General features: G+C 44.4%; 1 protein-coding gene across 1 annotated transcript; it reads right to left on the minus strand.

Annotated features, from left to right (window-relative positions):
• Positions 1-924: 924 nt before the first annotated feature.
• Positions 925-22,188, minus strand: specc1la (sperm antigen with calponin homology and coiled-coil domains 1-like a). Its single transcript, XM_084024286.1, has 16 exons — positions 22,038-22,188; positions 16,537-16,699; positions 16,312-16,450; positions 14,568-16,228; positions 13,967-14,174; positions 13,639-13,712; positions 10,786-10,961; positions 10,295-10,458; positions 9,988-10,109; positions 9,781-9,871; positions 9,181-9,270; positions 8,921-9,077; positions 7,914-8,016; positions 6,206-6,322; positions 6,033-6,092; positions 925-5,072 (listed from the first exon to the last, which is right to left on the minus strand). Exons 2-16 carry the CDS (start codon positions 16,660-16,662, stop codon positions 4,983-4,985), a joined length of 3,378 nt encoding a protein of 1,125 aa, XP_083880412.1. The 5' UTR covers positions 16,663-16,699; positions 22,038-22,188; the 3' UTR covers positions 925-4,982.
• Positions 22,189-22,536: the final 348 nt, after the last annotated feature.

Raw genomic sequence — 22,536 nt, forward strand, 5'->3', positions numbered from 1 at the left:
AAATGCACAATTTCATCATTAGGAGAGTTTTTTAAATGCACTAGTCATATTTTGACACTGTATGTGACCTAAATAATAATATTATTGATATAGTTGCATTGATAAGACCACAATATTTATGCAAGAAGTCAGTGATACAATTTCCAGAAAGTTGAAGTACCTTTAACTTGCATTCTCTCTGCTGGCCATCAGGGGGCGACTCCTCTGGTTGTAAAAATAAGTCTGATTGCATGGAAATCTATGAGAAGATGACCCTACTTCTCACTTGATTAATCATCTCAGTTATGGTCTCAATCTCTAGTTTCAAGTCTTCTTCAATCCAGCATGATGTTCATTTAGTACATGATGGTCCATTTAGAGTCAAACAGACCAGAAAGCAGGGGATGTTTTAGGGCGGGGCTACCACAGCGTCTCATCCATGCTAACAATGTAATTATCTAATTATTAATTTAAAACTTAGCTGTTAAGTTTATCTTGAATTAGGAAGCTAACTTTGTTAACAGCTTCAGACCAGAATCCAGATGGATCCAGATCCAGTAAGGGTGCTGCTCTGCTGCTTGAGCTCGTCAGATCCACCCGTCGCTCCTCCACAGAACAAATATGGTCACTTCCTTCACTGGTTGCAAAAAAATCCAAGATGACGACGGCCAAAATCCCAAACTTCAGGCTTCAAAACTGTAGTCCACAAACCACGAGTGCCGTCGCCATGACGACATTGACTTCTTATTAAGTTTAAGATATTATTATTATATATATTCAAATAGAAATGTTATTCACACTGTCTTCAATATCTCATGTTTGAACACTGAAACCACATTTTATACAAAAAATATTTTTTTATTAATTTTCTATTTACATATTTAAATGTAATTTTACATCTAAATTTAGTGAAATATGTCAACAGACAAAGAAGGTGCTTTCATTGGGCCGTGACAAAATCCAGCAACACTGATATCATTGGTTGTTTATTTTTATTTGTGACCAATAACCTCAAAATAAAATTAATGTGGGTTTAAATGTGTCGTGATCTAAACATTAGACAGCAGAAGAAACAATCTATACATCCAAAAATAACTTTCACTCACTGAATGTGTTCCAATGACTTACAACAGGCCCTTTGCACAGCAGCCATTGGCATGTCATTGCAGGGTAAACAGGTGGAATTAATCACATTTATTTCATTCTATTAGGTGTAACACAGCCATTATAGAGAGACAGCAAGCACCAGACCAGGGCCCACCTAATCAGTGTTTAATTACACCTGTGTTTACCCTGCAATGACACGCCAAAATGGCCGCTGTGCAAAGAGCCTATTGTCCCCCAGTGGGCGCCACTGTGAGTCAACTGGAAACGTAACGAGTTCAAACCACTTTCTAACACACGACAACAACAAAACACGGCTGTTTCAACGTTTTATAACTATTGCCAGAAAAATGGTAACGTAAAACCTGACAGCATTTTTTGTTACAACTGATTATCATCGTAGTGTGCACTTAATACTGTAGCTTAGTCCCCCCCACACACACACACAGACACACACACACCTTTAACTTTGCCAAGGGACCATATCAGTACTGCATATAGTGTCGAGGGGGAAAACAAGTCTCACACCAAAAGCAAAATGAGGCATGGATTGAAAAAAATAAAAGGCAACATGGAATCAAAAAAGTAAAACTAAAGCAGGTTCAGTGGAATTGTCAGAGCATTTTCAAGTAAACATGAAGAAAATTAAATGTAGGGTGATGAAATGGACCCAATAAAGAGAATAATGCACTGTTCACATTTTCTTTCCTCATCGACGCGCACACACACACACACACACACACACACACACACACACACACACACACACACACACACACACACACACACACACACACACACACACACACACACACACACACACACACACACACGCACACGCACACGCACACGCACACGCACACGCACACACGCGCACACACACGCACACACGCGCACACGCGCACACACGCCCCTCAAGGCTGCATCATGTGGAGGTGGAATGTGCTTCCTGACGTTTGCCAGCCATCTGGTCTCTCGTGTTCATCAATCACTCCACATATCAGCACACGCTGGACCTCCTAAAGTCCCGGGATCACCAAAGCGTGATCAAAAACACATTCCACCACCAGGATGGAGAGGCTTCAAATCTTTCTGTAGCTGTCAGACGTTCCTGACGGGAGCATTTAAACTTGTGGGCCGAGCAGAACACAATAAAACTGTAAGCTGATAATCCTCAGCAACATGGCATCACAAAACCCCCTATCGACAGGGAGCCAATGCTTTCAAATGTCATTAAATCACACACACGCAGCCACACACACACACGCACTGAATGTTTAATGCAGCTGTACACGCTGTGGTGATGCGGCTCGGCAGGATCTGCTTGGAAATCTAGACCAAAACGTTGATGATGCCATTGATACCAGCTGGCAACTTCATCTGATCCAAATCAAATCCAACAGTGTGTGTAATCACCTTCACCAGACACGGTTTCTGGTCGTCACTGACTGTTCGTGTTCCTCAAGAGGCCCAGACAAGACGAACCCTCTGTATAAAGCGTGAGCCACACGTGCCTGGTAACCAAGAGAACCGCGGCCTAGTTTCACCCGCAGCAGCAGCCTCGGCTAAACTGGTAAGGCAGGAAGTTAGTATGAAAAAAGCTTATCTCAGTGCAGCTACTTAGTGTATGTGTGATCATTTCACAGACACGTCAGACACACATAAAGCAATCCTCACTACAATGATTGGAAACCATGCAAAATAAATACAGTCAACTGGTTGAGGCACACGCAGCAATCACACAGCATTACACGGTGGCACTTCACTTTACATCCACTGGTCAGCATTCCAAAGCAGTATATGAACATTTAATTAATGCTTTATAATTCACTATAATGTAGTTGTTAGTAGATATAAGTGCTCTTGTCCACAGCTACAACTCCTCCTGTGGACACCCATACGTGTGTCCACAGGAGGAGTGTCATAATATTTAAAAAAAAGTCTTGATAGGAGAAGTTACAGCTGCTGACAAACACAGTCATTAATAAACTTTCCTCTGACTACATTATAGTTTCCATTATGAACCATTTATTAAATATTGTTTTTTTGCTTATAAATACTAAATTGTGGGGCTTTTAGTGCAACGCACAATATTAATGTTGCCGACTGATATCACACACATTAAATGAGATTGTGCACTACTAAATATATCTCCATAGTCCCGGTTAATCATACTATGGATTTCACAAACTACCTGTCTAACAGCATCAGTATGGACACACATGATAAGCCATTGGCACAATTAATAGTATGATCCCTTGTGCATATTTTGAGCTAAAGAATAATGTTGGTTGTTTTTTTGGGGAAATACATTGTTTGCCATCTTCCTGAGTGTTAGCTGATTAGATTGATACCGCTCTACTTTCTGTACACGGAACCAGTGATCCCTGATAGAACATGTCAAATAGTGATCTTTTCCATGCTAAGATAAGCAAAGCAGCTCCTGTTTCTGGCTTCAGATTTAATGTACAGAAACAATAAAGTGGTACCAACCTCCTCATCTAACTCTCTGCAAGTAAGTGAATAAGTGCATTTCCCAATAAGTTAAACTCTTCCTATAATGACACACTGCATTGACCTACAAATGAGTCTTCACCTATTAATCGCTCTCTGCTATTTCCAAAAACTAGAGCATGTTTTCCCAACAGAGAGAGCATTTTTAGACCCTCGGGATGATGAAGTTTAAGGCTCTCTGATCTAAACAACTTAAATGTCAAGCAAAACATATTTTATCAAAAGACTAAATACTACTCACTCATATTTTGGTTATGATGAAGTGAAGCTGCGTGCATGGATGTGCTTAATGAAACAAGTCGTCATCCAAGATGGCAAATGCAGGCCTCTAAAAATGCAAACACTCACTCACTCACTCACACACACACACACTCACACACACCAGCTGAACATTAGTCCACCTTCATGTATGTTTTAGGGAAACAAATACCATCAGAGTGTGTTCCTGCTGCTTAACATAATGTTTAGTAGTGTTGTGGAACATAGCATATTTCAGCCGGTCTCGATGCTGATGTAGTGGAGCTGTCTGCAGCAGCACTCTGTCCTGATTGACAACGAGTCACATATCAACAATCAAAAGGCTCTGGAACATATTTGGCAATCCTCATATCTTCAGCTTCACACACTGTAGTGAAGAGACACTGCCTCTGTGAAGGATTGGCCCCTACATGGAGAGAGCCCAGAGAGTCCTGGTCTCCTGCATCAAAACTCACAACAGGCACTTTATCCATTGAAAGAGAGGCATCTGGATCGAACTGTATCGTCTGGAAGACTTGGTGCAAAAAGGCTGCGTCCGTGTGAATTCCTTCTCAGGGCCGTCCGGGGCGATCCCAAAGTTACTGATGTTTCCGTTTATTGTTCGGTAGAAGCTCATGTTTTACCACAAAATGTTCACATCAACAAAAGTAAAAACAAACAAACATTGGGACCATTTATGAAAAATGACTCTTCTTGCAAAGCAGCCAGCTGACAGTCAGATGTGCAGGGATGCCCTGGAAACTGTGTGAAGGAATATTATTTCCCAAGAAACGCCAGGTCGAAGGCACTGAGACTCCTCCAGATGTGAACACAAGGCAAAGGTCATGTACGGGTTCCATCGCTGGTCAGTTCATACTTGGTTTCTCTTGTAACAGTAGACAGAGAGGCAAGCCCTTGGACGACACCTCCACACAAAGCGCCTTCTACGCTGCACTGGAAGGATGTAGGAGGCACAAGTCCAGCCAGATGTTGCTTAATACTGAGGACCAGCATGCAGCGGAGCTGGGTGTTTGTGGTTCGGTTGTGGGTCAGTGAGGTATAACAGTTGCCGATGGGGTTAAAAGGTTGCTGAGAGCTCAGGATGGCTGGCGTGGCTCTGATTGTGCTGCAGGAGCAGGGCGGGTGAGTCAGGTCTCAAAGTACTTGTATATGGCTGTGACATAAGTCATGACACTTTGCCAGTCCGGCCTCTCTGTGTGCACCATCTCATTTATGTCCTGGAATACAGAAGGACACGGTTAAGGAGGAACAAACTAAAACACACTCTATATACCAGATATGAAAATAAAACAATATAATTTAACTATTTAATATTATGGACATACTTCAGAACCAGATCGGGCATCAATGGAGTATCCAACCCCTGAATAAACACTATCCCTTTTTATTTGAATTCAGGGTTCAACATTTTGGGAAAAAATCTGAGCACACCGTTACAGGGTAATTTAACTTAGCACAAAGACTGGAAACCACTTAATAGTAGGCATGGGATGATATGGAAATGTCATGTAACGATTATCCTGGCCAAAAATATTGCAATTCACAATATTATCCTCATAATCCTCAAAATAGGCTTACAAGTTTAGTGAACATCCTTTTTAGTAGTAAACAATCAAATCATCTTAAATAAGATGATCATGAATAATAAGGCCTCGCTGCCAGTCTTTATGCTATGCTAACCATCGCCTGGCTAACTTTATCCTCCTATGGGAGTGTGTCAACCCTTCTCAACTAACTCTCAGCAAGAAAGCGGATAAGTGAATTTCCCAAAGTATGGTGTCCTTGGACGTTTTGGGATCTGCACTAGAATTTCAAATAAGCTCAGGGGATTTATGCAATGTCTAGTTGTGCAGCTTGGGTTGGTAGTGACTGATGCAACGGCAGTTGAGTGAGGTTTATGAGGTTAAAAGCAGAACTACAGACGATGATGTGCAATTAAAAGTGTTCTGTTCTTCATTTCTGGTTAATGTTTAGAATGAGCAAAAGGGCAAAGAGAGAAAAGCATCCGTGTTTTTGTACACATTCCTCTGAATATACATAATGTCCAAATAAAGGCATTTCAATTGACCCAGAGCTGTGTCTGGTCCTCTGTACGGTCTTTATACTAGGAGTTTTTGCATTATTTTGCTTTGACTTATATTCCTTGAAGTCATTTCATAAAAAGGTATAAAGCTTACCAAAGTGCATTTGATGCCCACGCTCTCTGCAGCCTGGAAAGCTAAGGAGAAGTTTCTCCTCTGAGAAAGGAAGAGAGAGTCAAAGTCACACAGCGTCATACCATTTCCTCACACAAGGGTTATGATGGAGTGGTGACGGGTTAAAGGTCAGCCTCCTGGGGAGCTTTACTTGCCTTCTCCTGGCTGGTGAGCTCCTGGTAGGGGATGTGTGCAGGCAGGTAGGTGTGGAGCACAGCGCAGAAGGCCAAGCCGTCATTCCAGCTGCTGCTGAAGTTTGTGATATCAATGTTCTGAAAAACACAACGAGCCACTTAAACTTTGATTTCATGCAGAACAGAACATTTACAGTCCAGGGCAAAGATCAATGGAGAACCAATTTCTGGGCCTTATTGGACATTTTATCCCAGGTCATGAATTTCACCGGCAGCCACTGTGCATTCCAGCTCTTCACAATGATATGATCACGGTAAATTCAGTTGGTGGAAGCATTTCAAATGATTCAGTCACAGAGAACAGCAACTGAATCTGGTGACAGGGGAGGAGTTTTGTCAAAGGTGTCAAAGAGTACTCATCCACAACACATTCATCATCTTTTCCACCAGTAAACGCCATCTGACCTTTGCAGGGGCCGTAAATCTGTGAAACAGCCCCTGAGATGATATGCAGCTACATGCTGGAGGACTCCACTCTGGATAGTGTGGCAATGATTCAGAGAAAGCCTCATGTTTTTGTCATGTAACTAACTAGCAGGATGTGTGAAATGTTGCACACTTCCTGGAGAGGCCTGAAAGTGCCATGGTAACCACAACCTACATCAGTTAAAACGGGGTAAACACCGCTTCAATATGGCAAGTGACTCTTGACACATCTGCTGATTGTCATCTCAGCCCCAGTCATTTCTAGGTCAATGCTTTGACATTTATTATCTCTGCTCATGTTTATACAGGTGTTCTTCGATTGGAGCCACCTGTCTCAGTCAACGAGAGTACACTGCAATCAACAACATCATCGCCGGAGTCTGGACGCAGAGATGGCAAAAGTCAAGGAAAGGGACAACTCAACTCCAAAGAGACTGCCGTTTGTGATACGACTCATGGTTTCCTCCACCATTGCCCTGGAAAGTATTTACATGTTATGCTTCTCTATGTTGTAGGTTTATTGTTAGTGGTGTGGTCTGCCGTTCCCCTGCTGGAGTCTACCTGCCTGCCTATGTATGTATGAGGGATTCCTATGGATCGATGTAATGCATTTTCATCTGCACTGTTTACGGTTCACTCTCCTAACATTTCCTCGTGCTGCTACTTCAAATGTAAAGCTTTCAGGGAGTAATGAAACAGGAAGGAGGAGCCGGAGAGCTGCTTGATGAAGAGTGGCGGGCTACACTCCTCAGCAACTCCTCTCCCACTTTGGGTGCATCACTGAGAATAATAGCTGAGTGTTTTGCTGACTCCAGAATTCTGGGAACTGTAGTATTGAACTGTAACCAGGGGTGTCACCAAATCAATCAGGACTGAGATGTTAAGGATTATAACTTTCATGCTGTAATAGTCACTGTACAGCTCAGGGACGGTTCAGCGGACAGATATTTATTATTATTATTTTATATTTTCCTCACTGGCCAGTCATAAACATATTACCCTCTGAAAAATAGGTGCTGGTCCAATGGAAAAAGTAATACTGACTCAGCACTTCAGGCCATATCAGATTTCACACAGCTCCCTCTGGAGCCACAAACGGGTTTACACAACCTTTTTGTGTAGTGTAGAATCGGTCTACTTCCCCGTTTGTTATTTAGTGTCAGCTACTTCTCAGGCCATTGTAAAGAGTTACAGCCACTTCATCATGTTGGATGGGATCAGCTGGTACCTTCCACTGACCTACCTGATAACCCTCAGTCTTCTTCTGGCACCACTTTAGCAGAGCATTCCTCTTGGAGCCTCCATACTCTCTGGCCAGTGCTGACAACGGGTCCTTCCTCTCTTCTCTGTGAGACACACAGACACACACAGACACACACAGACACACACAGACACACACAGACACACACAGACACACACAGACACACACACGTAAGCAAACACTGGACTACAGTATTAAATGATTAACTACGTCGTTAAGAACAGATCACATGTTTGCTTACTGAGCTACAGCAAAGCTATCATGGGCTGTTTTCTCACAACTACAGTATGACGGCCGGTGTCACGCAGGCCACTGATGAGAATGAACACACTGACTTTAAACCATAATCTGTAGATGTGGACCTAGTCATCCTGACGTCAGCGGCGGTTTGTGAACTACGGTTTTGAACTCAAGTTCGACATTAAGAGACCATCAGTTAACGGAAGAGACCGACGGGTGGATCTGATGAACACAAGCGGCAGAGCAGCATCCTTACTGGATCTGGATCCATCTGGCTTCTGGTGTGAAGATGTTAACAAAGTAAGCTTCATAATTCAAGTTAACTTTACAGCTAAGTGTTAAAGCCCTAAAGCATTCCCTGCTTTATGGTCTGTTTGACTCTAATTGGAATTTACATCGTGCTGGATTGAAGAAGCCTTGAAACTAGAGATTGAGACCATAAACCCTCGGTAAACATTGTAAACATTACAATGTTTACCGAGATAATAAAATGAGAAGTAGGGTCATTTTCTCATTGACTTCTATGCAATCAGACTTATTTTCCAACCAGAGGAGTCGCCCCCTGATGGCCAGCAGAGAGAATGGAAGTTTAAGGCACTTCAGGTTTTGCTTCACTCTTCAGAACCGGAGATTCCCACCTGCTTCAACAGCAGTGTGATCTCATTTGCTGGATTACAGACAAATAATACAACCCAGCTATACCGCATCAGTAAAACACGCAGGTGAGTCAGTGCGCCTGAAGGTGGTACCTTAGACGGCTGCGTGCTGTGGGGGTGATGGAGGCGGTGGGGGAGGAGGAGGACAGGGAGAGCGGGGAGGAGGCAGCACTCAAAGCCATCAGGGAAGTTGAGGAGGCGTCTGGAGCAGACATGTCCCTCTTCATCTCCTCACTGCTACGGCGGGACACTGTCAGGATGGGAGACACGATTACACACTGTTATTAAACTAAACTAGTGACTGAGTTAGTTTAAAATATTAATTATTATATAACTTTGCCAGCATCATTAACCTGAGATGGATTTGGCGGAGTCCATGTTAGAGACCCTCTGGAGAGCAGCCGGAGGTCGACCAGACGAGGCTCCCCTGAGAAGGTGCTCAGCTGTGGATACATGACAGTATTTACATCACATACTGTGTTTCTATAAGGGACTTCCTCTGAAATTCAAAAACAGGGTCAGTAAAGAGCCACATTCCAGCCCCTCTGAGCTCAGGGAATACCAAACGAGGCTGCGCCGCTCAGCACGCAAACAATAAATCAGAGAAAGATAAATGGAACATTAGAGGCTATGGTCAAGTCTGCACGTTCACAGAAAACACTTGAACTCATTACTGGTGAGAACGAACTGTGGGAATTTCTCCACTACGTGGTGGTTCATCATGTCCCTCTTATCATCCACTCTAGTGTTTTGATAAAGTCAAACATGAAGTCAACATACAGGAAACCTGCTTACTCCCAACTCCAGGCCTCTGGGGGAAAACAGTTATTTCTCATGAGAGAGGGGAGGGCCGTTCCCCTTCATCATTAGTTTACTGTGACAGAGGTGTAGAGGAGGACAGAGGACACTGATGGAGTGTAGTTAAATGATCGCAGAGAGAGAGGTGGCCTCACCTGGCATGGTGATGTCGGTGTAGCTGGGCCTCTTATCACTCAGGGAGGAGAGCGGCTTGGCTGTCGACATAGAGCCACTTATGGAGTGTCTCTACAAACAGAAAAAACAATGACAGCGTTTTTTTAACTCAATCTGTGGTCAAATCCGATAGCGTCCCGTCCCTGTTCCTAACTAACCACTAAAGATGTGAAATGGTCACAATGTACCTGTATGGGTGAAACAGCAGCCGCTGGGGGCGTCTTCATGGGACTGGGGCTGAGGGGGGTGCGTGGGAGAGGACTGGCCGCGGCTGTTGGAGTCACTGGGACACTACCATTGGATGGTGGACCTACGTTCAGATGAAAACCAACACATACAACTCAGTTAAGGCCTGCTCCACACAAGTGAGCAAGGGAGCCTAAAAAGTTCCTTCTGTATGGACAACAAACAGAAAAAAAGAATTTGATACAAATCTTATGATTCAAACCAGCAACAACATATAAAGTGAGGAAAGTGGAGCGTGTTCTGTGGTACCTTGTGAGGCGCTGTCGAAGCTCTTTATGAGCGTTTTGACGGTGGGCGAGGGCTCTGAGGAAGTGGAGGACCGGCGGCTGAGACCCATCCCCTGTCTGAGAGCAGCCAGGTCCCTTTCCACTGCATTCATGTAGTTATACACTCTGCCTCTCTCCTCGTCCTGCCTGGGAAACACAGCACTCCCCTCAGTATGTACACTCAAGGTTCTCTACATCCTGGTTGGAGAACGGTTCTGATTCAGGGGGTTTATATCAGGTTCTAGAGACAATTACTGTGAATGTGTAATTGAAAATAAATAATGTATTCTGTAAAGGCACATTTTTCAACTGTGGGGACCATCAACATTACATTATTCCAAACCCTGCGACTGAGAGCCCAGAATCTTAATCAAATAATCAAAGTTAAACATTCCCTCGTTGGATTCACAAACATCAATTAGACGATGTCAGCGTGACCGCTGGAGCTCTTCCAAGCGTCTCTTTGGGTCTTACTTGCGGCTCTTGACCTCGTCTAGCTCCTTGCACAGTTTCTCATTCTTTTCCTGGGTTTCCAGAAGCCGGCGCCGCAGGTCTCCGATCTCCTCTTGTGCTTCGGACTTGATGTCATTAGCAATGACCACAGCTGTCTGCAGATCAGCCTGGAACTGACGCCACTCCATCGACTCCTCCTACACACAGATTTGCACACAGTGAGACAACAGCAGGAAGTGGAATATTATTCAGGCTAAATGATACTTTGGATTCATCGTATTTTTGGACACTTCTGACATATTAATCTGACATATTATTACATAATGTTAATGTGGTGAAGCTACAAAGATTAACACATCCGTAAGACTTTAAAGTTTTCCGTTTCTGCCAACCTGATGAATATTCATACGCTCTGCTTTGGTCTCCACCAACCTCTGGGAGACACAATTAGCTGCTAAATGCTCCACTATGTGTCTGTCTGCTTTTATGATGAAAACGGCTGCCTGCAGTGTCTCGAGTCGGAGTTAATGAGAGCGGGGAAAGTGAACCAAAACAGAAAAGCTGCAGACTGTGAAACCCAAAACAACAAGCTCAAAGCCCCCAAAACGCTTGGTTACGCCCAGGGAACAGCAGTTGTCCTCACACACTACACCGCTGACATTACACAGTAAAGACATCACTTTGGATTAGTGCAAACTACACAGTCTTCCTTTGAATACAACGCATATACCTCTTTGCATGAACTGTATACAAAGACAGACACATGACAGCTCCCAAAATGTGAAGCCAAAATATCTTGATCACCGGAAATAAATCCCCCCTCCTCCATGTTAGCAAATGGGACAAGTGCCAAAACAAATCAAAGTACATCCATCGTCTACCGCTTATCCTGTTTTCAGGGTTGTGGGGGGACAGGTAACCAGTCTATCACAGGGCTGACATGTAGAGACAGACAGGTAACCAGTCTATCACAGGGAGACATAGAGACAGACAGGTAACCAGTCTATCACAGGGCCGACATGTAGAGACAGACAGGTAACCAGTCTATCACAGGGCTGACATGTAGAGACAGACAGGTAACCAGTCTATCACAGGGAGACATAGAGACAGACAGGTAACCAGTCTATCACAGGGCCGACATGTAGAGACAGACAGGTAACCAGTCTATCACAGGGCTGACATGTAGAGACAGACAGGTAACCAGTCTATCACAGAGAGACATGTAGAGACAGACAGGTAACCAGTCTATCACAGGGAGACATGTAGAGACAGACAGGTAACCAGTCTATCACAGGGAGACATGTAGAGACAGACAGGTAACCAGTCTATCACAGGGAGACATGTAGAGACAGACAGGTAACCAGTCTATCACAGGGCTGACATGTAGAGACAGACAGGTAACCAGTCTATCACAGGGCTGACATGTAGAGACAGACAGGTAACCAGTCTATCACAGGGAGACATAGAGACAGACAGGTAACCAGTCTATCACAGGGCCGACATGTAGAGACAGACAGGTAACCAGTCTATCACAGGGCTGACATGTAGAGACAGACAGGTAACCAGTCTATCACAGGGAGACATAGAGACAGACAGGTAACCAGTCTATCACAGGGCCGACATGTAGAGACAGACAGGTAACCAGTCTATCACAGGGCTGACATGTAGAGACAGACAGGTAACCAGTCTATCACAGAGAGACATGTAGAGACAGACAGGTAACCAGTCTATCACAGGGAGACATGTAGAGACAGACAGGTAACCAGTCTATCACAGGGAGACATGTAGAGACAGACAGGTAACCAGTCTATCACAGGGAGACATGTAGAGACAGACAGGTAACCAGTCTATCACAGGGCTGACATGTAGAGACAGACAGGTAACCAGTCTATCACGGGGGGACATGTAGAGACAGACAGGTAACCAGTCTATCACAGGGAGACATGTAGAGACAGACAGGTAACCAGTCTATCACAGGGCTGACATGTAGAGACAGACAGGTAACCAGTCTATCACAGGGAGACATGTAGAGACAGACAGGTAACCAGTCTATCACAGGGAGACATGTAGAGACAGACAGGTAACCAGTCTATCACAGGGAGATATGTAGAGACAGACAGGTAACCAGTCTATCACAGGGAGACATGTAGAGACAGACAGGTAACCAGTCGATCACAGGGAGACATGTAGAGACAGACAGGTAACCAGTCTATCACAGGGAGACATGTAGAGACAGACAGGTAACCAGTCTATCACAGGGAGACATGTAGAGACAGACAGGTAACCAGTCTATCACAGGGCTGATGTGTAGAGACAGACAGGTAACCAGTCTATCACAGGGCTGACATGTAGAGACAGACAGGTAACCAGTCTATCACAGGGAGACATGTAGAGACAGACAGGTAACCAGTCTATCACAGGTAGACATGTAGAGACAGACAGGTCCATCCTGCATGTCTTAGGACTGTGGGAGGAAGCCGGAGAACCGGGAGAGAACCCGGAGAGAACCACGCTCACACAGGAAGAACATGCAAACTCCACACAGAAGGAACCTGAACCGGGAATCAAACCCGGGACCCTCTCTGTGAGGCGACCGTGCTACCCACTACACCACCATGCAGCCCCATAATCAAAGGAGTCACCAGTTGAAGATGACCCATATCTGGGATATTTTAGCTTCTTTATGTCCTTCTTTACATACAATGTTCGATGGTTTTAATCAGTCTAAATGAATACCTGTGAGGTACTGGCCTACTATGACTGCAGTTTGCTGTATTGTCCATCTTTCTCTCTCTGAAGCAGTCTAAAACAAAGAGCTTTGTGCACATTTTATTTGATCTACAAATACCTCACTGCCCCCTCCAGCACTCTTACCCTCAGTCTGCGGTGAAGAATCTTAATCTCTCTCTCCATGTCGTGCTTCTGGTCCTGTAGCTTTTTCACCGAGTCTGAAATAGGTGCATAAATAAATACATGTTGTCTGAAGAATCACAATACGAGGAGGTTCAACAAACACTTGATGCCAGGAGATTAAGACTTTTGAGGTATGAAACATGAAACATTGTCAGTCAAACCAGCTATGTTAGTGGATGTTGGCGTTAGTTTCACACACCAGGTTCTCTGAATGATTAAACCTGAGGACACATTAAACTCCCGGCCAGTCAAAGACCAATACAACACTGTTCTCCGGTTCTGAACTTACTCTCCAGATCTGTGATGATGAGATTGTCGTGGAGTTTAAGAGCTCGGTGCTGCTCCACTTCATCCTCCAGCTCAAAGATGGTCTCCTTCATGTCTGCGATCTCAGTGTCTTTCTCCTGGAGGTCCACGCGCTGCTTCTCCAGTATGCGCTCCTGCTCGGCCATCTGCTGCCGCACCTGCTCCTGGAAGTCTCGGTATTCCCTGTCCAGCTGCATGCACAGGAAGAGGGTGTCCTTTATTTCATTAACAAGCTGTGAAGTAATTAGCTGACTAACATGCAACAAAGCGGCAGCGGTGTCATACAGTCATTTATAAAGAATGTGTTTAGAGTGTGTGTGCAGTCATCCTCTGCCTAGTGAACATGTACCACTACGTGCTCCTCAATGTAGACACTGGAGACATGATGGCTGAATTTATGCCATTTTCTAGGTCAGATCTGGCTCTACTCCAGAGACTATGAAACAGTCACTCATTATGGTGACCCAAAAACTTTCTCATTTAGTCCAAACACATCTATTTAGCATTTTATGGCTTCAAGAAATTGATGCTCCACAAACGCTTTCTGTAACAGCCTGTATATTTGACTTCCTGTTTTAACTAACCTTACTGAAAGTCTCCTGCAGCCGAGTGAGATCACTGTGGGCTTGCTCCAGCTCCTCCTGCAACCTCGCCGCCTTGGCCTCCGCCTCTTCTTTGCCCTGACGTACTCCTTCCAGCAGTTGGCAGATGTCATTTTTGTCCCCCGCGGTGTGAAGAGAGTACAGCTCGGCAACCCTCTGCCTCTCCTGGTCCAGTTGGGATCTGCAGCGGCTGAGCTCCGCCTGGTCACTGCTCACCGCTGCCTTGTACTCTTCAAGTGCGGCCCCCATGGCAGCTCGACCCTGTCTCTCCGACTCCATGATGCGCTCCATCTGGTGGTTTCTCTCTTTCAGTGCTCCGATCATCTCTTGGGCCTCAGCGTTGTCCTGCTCGGCCATCTTCAGAGTGTTGGACAGGTGTTGCTGAACGCCCAGCAGCTGTTCTCTTTCAAAGCGGGCATTATCTGCCAGGTCTGCGTAGCGCTGCTCCAGCTCCATGTAGCGGCCACTCTTGATGTCCTCCTCTAGTCCATACGATATGTGATGGTCATCCAGCAGACAGCGCAGGTACTCAATCTGCCGACCGTACAGCTCCAGCTTGTCGCTCTGCTGGCAGAGGGAGTCCATGAGGATCACCTTCTCCTCACCTAGCCGCTCATTCTCTCCGTTCAGCTCCTGGGTGATTTGCTGCAGGTCAGCCAGCTCCTGTAACGTGGCCTGGAGCTCCTCGGCAGTGCTGTGCTGGTTCTCTTCCATCTGGTGGATGCGCTCCGTCAGACAGGCCACTGACACCTCGCTGGCGTTGTCGCTGCTGCCCCGCCGTGAGCGCTCCCTGCTGGGTGCGCACTCTGACTCCGATGATGAGGAAGCTCCAGAAGGGGCGTCCAGAGCATCATCGCTGGAGGTGACAGCCTGGTAGACCTCGCTAGATTCACTGTCGAGGTTGTCCGCTGAGCCTCCATGCTGGTGTCCTGTGAGCAGATCCTCTAAGGAGCCGGGGGCTGAGCCTTCCACCGAGGAGGTCAGCGTCCCTGTTCCTCCACCATCACTCTGCCCGCTGCCGACTGCCAGGTCCGGGCTCAGGGAGGCGTAGTTGAACAGCTTGTCAGAGGCATCCAGCCTCTGCTCCAGAGAGAAGCCCAGCGCATTGAGTCGGTCTTTCAGCATACGGTTTTCACTCTTCAGCAGGTTGAGCTCCTCTCTGATGGCCTGGTTCTGCTCTTGTAAGAGGATCAGAGTGGACTCCACATCAGCTGCTGTGATGGCTGAAACCTGGGGCTTCTCTTCCTTCTCCTCCTCCTCCTCTTCCTCCTCTTCCTCCCCAGCTTCTTCCTGCTGAGGTGCTTCCTTCCCTCCGAAGCCAAGCTGGGCCCTCATGTCCCTAAGCTCACCGCGAAGGTGGAGGATCTCCACGTCTTTGCTTTTAGCCAAACCCAACAAGTCTTTCACTTTGGTCTCCAGAGCCACTTTATCACTGATCTGGCCGTCTGATTTAGACTTGCTCATACGGCCATCAGATTCTGCTTGGATCTGGCTGCGAGAGCGTTTCCCTGATGCTACATCCCCCGCTGCAGCTCCTGATACCACCTGCTTCTTATTGCCTGTGGTCCTTGATGTCCTGAGACGGTCTCGTGATGAATTTGTCTCCTTGGAAACCGAAGAGGTCATACGCCTGGATGAAGTACCTGGTAAGGGAAAAAAAGTCATCTTTATATTTTCAGGAAAATAACTTTCTTAAGACAAAACTCGTATGAGCATGGAATATTACCCGACGTTGTCTTTGACTTGCTGTCTAGGTTGCTAGCACTAGTCCCGGCGGAGGCGGTCCTCTTGGCCTTGTTGACAGCATTACTTGATGCAGGATTCCCTCCTGCCATCGCTGCTAAAAGATCATCATTGCTTTTGACCTGAAAGCAAAAAAGAAAATTAACTTACAAGAAAAAGGAAAATCAACTCAAATTCAAAGCTGCATTTGTCCCGTGATGAGCCTTACCTTAGACAGAGATGCAGTGGTGCTGGTCTTGGCTGCGGGCTTTCCGGTCCCAGCAGTTGCAGCGGACTCCGCCTTGGCTCGATCTCCGCTCGCCTTATTGACCGCTGGCCGGGCCGACTTCTTCATACTGAGCTCGCTGATGCCGATACATCTACAGCTCAATCTGTGCACAATGGAGGGAGGAGAGAGGTAATGTATGTCAGTGTGCAGAGTGATGGCTCCAGGTTTCCATGGAAGAGGAATTCTTTCCACCGAGGCTATTCCCTTAACGCTAGAAAACACTGAGACCACATTGAGTAGCTGAGCGCTCGTAGAAAACGTTTCGGTCCGTCTCTCCCTGTGATTTGAAGTTTTCTCTAGATGGCTGGTGTTTGATGCAGTGGACAATTTGGCTTATTCTCCTGATCCCTACGATAATCAGTCAGTGTAGATCTTGCAGTTTATTTTATTTACTTTAAATCATGATATATGGACAGTTGTGTGGGGCTTGCCATTTAAATCATTTTGTCTTCACTGCACTCATTTGGCTGCTGGTGAGACAGCTGGAGGTCTAACTGGACACTGAAAGAGGTTTTCAGAGGTCTACCAACACGTCCACTAGATGGCGCTGGTGTGTTTGCTCAGTTTCACTTTCTGTCAGCTGCAACAACGATCACACTGATGAAGAGTTCACTCTGTGGGAGTGTTTCCTGCTGTCCTACTCTTTACTCATAGTTCGCATGGACAAAGATGGGCAAGACATTGTTTTCCTGACATTGTGCAGAATAATTATTAGCAGAACCTCCAAAAAAGGAAAAGCAAATTCCTTCACAAGATCAAAGTGAAAGCTCAAACCAACACACCGAGGCAAAAATGGTCAGACAGTCTGTTACCAGGCAACCAATTTAGTGCACTGAATATCATCAAGCACTGCCAACAAATCATTTAGTGCCATATTTGTCCAAAAAGGGCTCAAACCAGTTCATATTTAGTGTAAAAAAGGTGCCTACCACAATATAATGGGGGCACATTCTTCAGCATAATCTAGTGAGCTGCTTGTGCATTGTTGCTAAATGTATCTTGAATTAATAACAGGTGATACAAAAATACTAATTTGTTGCACCTTTTTTTGTTGCCAGTGAACAGTGTTCATTTAGCCGTGAACAAGCTGCTGAAACTGGCCTCAGCCAAATAACAAAAAGGTTTGTCTAAAACACAGGAGGCTTTATTCAGCATCGTTCATGTGTTTCTTCCAGGTCTGAAGAGAACCTGACTTGATGCCATGGCAGCAAGAAACGTGATTTGGGACACAGCTGGAGACAAAGCATAAGTACTTTAGCACAGATTTGGAGCTCTTGTGCTCAAAGGCTCTTGAGAGGAAAAAAAGTGAGCTGAATTTATTTATTGTACATGGGAAACCCAGCAATCTATCCCTGAAACGGTTGTTTTCCTAAGTAGAAGTGTGTTGTTTGGATATGGAAATACACACAATCAAATATCAGCAGACCAATGTCCCAGCAGCACAAATGTTTAGACAACCCACAGACTGAACCCTTTCTATGAATCTAAGGTAATAAATAAACAGTTTATATTCTAAGATCCGGTTCCAGAGGAGCAGGGGGAGATCTGCACACAATAGCTCAAAGCTGAGTCACATCTATTGTCAATCTTCTCTCTCCTAATATTTCCAGAGAATCCAAAATGACCTGCCACTAAACCACAACTGCACTTTATTATAAAAATGCATACTTTTCCAATAAATGCTGATTTTTCTTGATGAAGACGTTACTTTAAAATTGATCATCCTGCACCAAATCTTCCACTTCAACCCCTCAAAATGATTTTTTTTCCTACCAGGACAATATTTCTTGTCGTATTATTTCTGTTGCATTGACCTTGGCCTCCAGTGGCGTAGATGCTGAGAAGAAGTGTTTTAGTTACACCTTATTCTTATGACCAGACCAACAAAAAAGAAAACCCTAGCCTTTAGGAAAAAATTCATGAGGATTGCAGCACAATCTCTACTGAAAATAGCTTGCTGTTACTGCTCTCACAGCCACAAAAATACATGTCACAAGCCATCAGACCACAGACAGTTAAGTGTAAGTTCATAAAGCGCTGCAAGCAAACAAAAGAAACAATCTTCCCTGCCTCATGTGGAGGAAATGGCAAATAATGTGTCTCAGCTGGACAGACTCTGCAGCTCTCCGGCTTCTGTGGTTCAGAGGTAGATTTTATTAAGTGAAACAGACCTGTGCTGCAGGCTTATGGACCGTTACCATACAAGTTTAATTTAGAGCATATTTGTGTTTACATCTGGACTCTCTTTGACCGATCATGATTAGAATATTAATCCTGAGTCTCCACCATGCATCTTTCCACAGTCAGTGTCTTTGGCTGGCTCCAGTTCCTCTCGTTGTGTACATCTACACATCTCCACATGCCTCACCTTATTTGGAAGCCTTATGCCATGACCACCGTTTCAAACATGCGTTTTCTCATGTCTGTACACAACATGTTACCCAGACCTAGACTTAAATGACGCAGGCAGTGAAGCTGTAAATAACCGCCTTGAAAGCTTTTGTTGTCTTGCCAGCACTTCTGCAGTCCTGCTGCATAACTTCTTACTTTTTTATTTCTTCCTTTATTATAAACCTTTTAGGCAAAGACATTTTGAAAAAATGTATCACCATCAAGGCAGCTGCTTAACTCATCGTATAATCCCCCAGCTGAAGATACAGGACAATCAATGGGACTCAGCTTACTATAGATTATCTCATGACTCTTCTATATAATACTTCCCAGCCTTATCCGTCTTTGCACACGTAACCCTGTATTGCCTGCGTATGCATGTAATTAACCATAAAATATACGTTTGACAGGGTGTTTTCCCAGAGTACTGACATGTGCACTCAACAACTAGCCAGTTTTCTGAATAACTGAATGTGTGTCAACGCAGATGTCTGAAATAGAGAGCTGCTAGCTAAAGCACAGCTCTTTTCATTGGATCTGAATAGGCATGGGAGCAGAGGCTGGGGACCGAGAGTGCAGCTAAATGGGGCAGCTGCCTTTTCTTTCACTGTCTCCCTCTGCAACAGGGCTTGTGTGCGTGTACCACTTTAAAAACTATTTAAAAATATATTACAACCCATACAGGTTCAGTTTGGGAAATCTAAAGTCAAATCTACCGTCCTTTACACCAACATCTGTGATGAATCAAACAGGCAACGAAAACAATGTTTCTGTGGTGCTGAAAAACTATTTTTTTGGTGACTTCACATAAATGGGTGTAATGATGCATTATTGTTTAATCAACACAGAAATGTAAAATGTAATAATTTGGTCTATTAAATATTTGTAATAATAATCATTATCGATGCTATGAGAGGTAGGAGGTAGTCAACAGAATAATTTACACGTTCAACACACCCAACACGCCATGTAGCACTGCAGAATGTAAGCTGCTCCTACAGTATTTGATTTCAGTGTTAATGAATGCAATGGATCTGATCCAAGGCTGACCGGAGGAACAAATGTGTGCAGTGTTCCTTTACAGACAGCTGAACAAAGCGTGAGGCAGAAGACGCAGAAGAAACAGCCGAGTGGAGCCGGGGTAAGGAGATGGGGGTAACAGTGGTCTAGTCCCCCATTAATACCCCTTCCCTGCTCTCCTTCCTCATTCATGCTTTAACTGCAGGGAGGCACTTCCTTGCCAAAACATCAGCTTCCTGTGGTGGCGGCTCCAGTAAAAAAGAAAAAAGAAAGAAAAAGGGGGTGACTGTGTACAAGGACAAGCAGTAGGCACCAGTCTGCCTGAGACAGAGCAGACATTGTATAAACCTTGAATTGCATTATATTAATAAACATGCCTGGAATTAATTTAAACATGCCATCTATTGTGTAACCTTACATTAACATTTGTATATGCAAATAATGTATTGAGCTGTGGTGTGTTTGTGAGTTACCATTCACCTTCCACTCCATTAATACACACTGTGGTGGAGTAGTCATGGCTACTCAAGACTGAATCTTTACTCAATTTGACGAAAATGCAGATGGGTTTGAAAGTTCCCCTGAGACTGGAGAGTTTTCCCAAAACTATTTTTATAAAAGCAAAGCAACAGTCAGATGAAGCCAAGAAGGAACATCTCATAAGTCATATCTCTTGGGCATTGATTTCTAGAGTGGGCTGTGAAATATTGCTCTTTCCAAGCTATTCCAGGACATTTGGGAACATCTGTGGTAAAAAATAACAAACACAAAGATGATTTTAAGTGAATTGAGAATGATTGAGAGAGCGATGCACACAGAGCCTAGAAGTCTGTAATAGTATGGCCTTCAGGCTACTGACAAGCTGCAACATCAGTTCACTGTTGACTTCTCAGGGGGGTTGGCACATTTACATTGTTCTTGGCTACACCTACAATTAGCAGCAGCACGGCTAACGTTAGCCTAAACACTGTGCCATTCAACCACATCATTTCATACTTCTTCCAACCAAACCTTTTGGTAACGACAACTCTCCCACTCCGCGACCTGAGCATACATGAGTCCTGCCATGTTAGAGACAAAACGCCAACTTCAAACCAAGAAGATAACCCAGCTAGCTAGTTAGCTGAAATGTCAGGCACGCAGGGAATTTCAGTCATTTCACTTCCTGTTTAGCCATACGCCTTCAAAACAAAAGCACAGAGCTAGACACGTAAGCACAACCCTTGAATAACTTTTCCTGAAACTTTAAGAATGATATCAAAAATCGAGATAATAGACCTATATTGAAACGAAAACAATAATAGAGAGATACAGTATAGTATTTATAACGTGGTTCATACTGCAGCTAAAAAGAGCCATTTGAAACGATATACTTCCAATCTATTATAGAGCCAAAAGCTCTGTAGTCCTAGCGAAATTATAATTATTAATCTAAAATATTCAGTTTTAGCTTAACTTGCAGGTTACGTTACTACACTAGACACACACACATATATATATATATATATATATATATATCACACAATTGATTGAAAGAATTAAAACATTATTGTGGCAAATGTACAGAGACAAATTATGCACAGTTGCAGTTAAACGTGCATTGCCTTTAATCGGGGGAAAAACTCAATGCGTCAATATAACTGCGGTAAACACAGTTGTATTGCCGCATATTAAATTATGAACGACACTGCGGCTACATGTCAACACATTACGACTTATTTTGAAATAATTGGTAGTTTAGGTCCAAGTCATGTATGCTACCTTGACGGCAGACCCCAAATCTGGTTTGATGGTCCTTAAAACTAAAATTAGCACGTTATTTAAAACAAACGAACTAACGAATCGAGCCTACGTTGTTGACATCGCTTTAGAGTAGGTTTGTGCGTTGATTTTCAGTCAGTTAATTTACCTCAGCTGTCAGTAAGCAATGGCAAAGCTACGGTTGCTAATGCTATCGTCGGGCTAGCGGTGTTAGCATAGCCGGCATAAAGGGACATCACTCCGTTAGTAAACAGATGAAACATTCTCACCTGAGGTTCTCCTACTTTCTCGGTTTGTTACGTTGACGGACGTCCGACGGCTGTTCCTTTGCGGTCGCTAGCAGCTCAAAGCTAATTCACAACAGCCAGGCAGCAGCGGTTTCAGATGTCAGCTACTTTCTGTTGGCAGCAGCCGGATGATCGCCTCTCCCCCTCCTCTGGTTGCATCATCTCAGCATCACCCTCCGGAGCGGAGACACTTCAGGGCCTCCAGGATGTCGGAATATGCAAGAGGTCGTTTATTATTGTTTCCGATTTAGTCCAGGCGATGAGCCAAAAGCCAACAGCGCTCCTCACCAACCACTCTACTACACTTCCAATCAGAGGAGTTAATGGGCACTATCATCCCGAGCTGCCGATTATCCCTTCTGAGGTTTAGATATATTATTTAAAATATCACTAATACATCTCACTACTTTAATTCATATTACGACTATTAAGTTATGTGCACAAATTCATTGTTTTTACTGAGATTTTTACACATTTAGTC

Source organism: Eutrigla gurnardus (assembly GCF_963514095.1).
Source record: "Eutrigla gurnardus genome assembly, chromosome: 13".
Classification (NCBI taxonomy): Eukaryota; Metazoa; Chordata; class Actinopteri; order Perciformes; family Triglidae; genus Eutrigla; species Eutrigla gurnardus.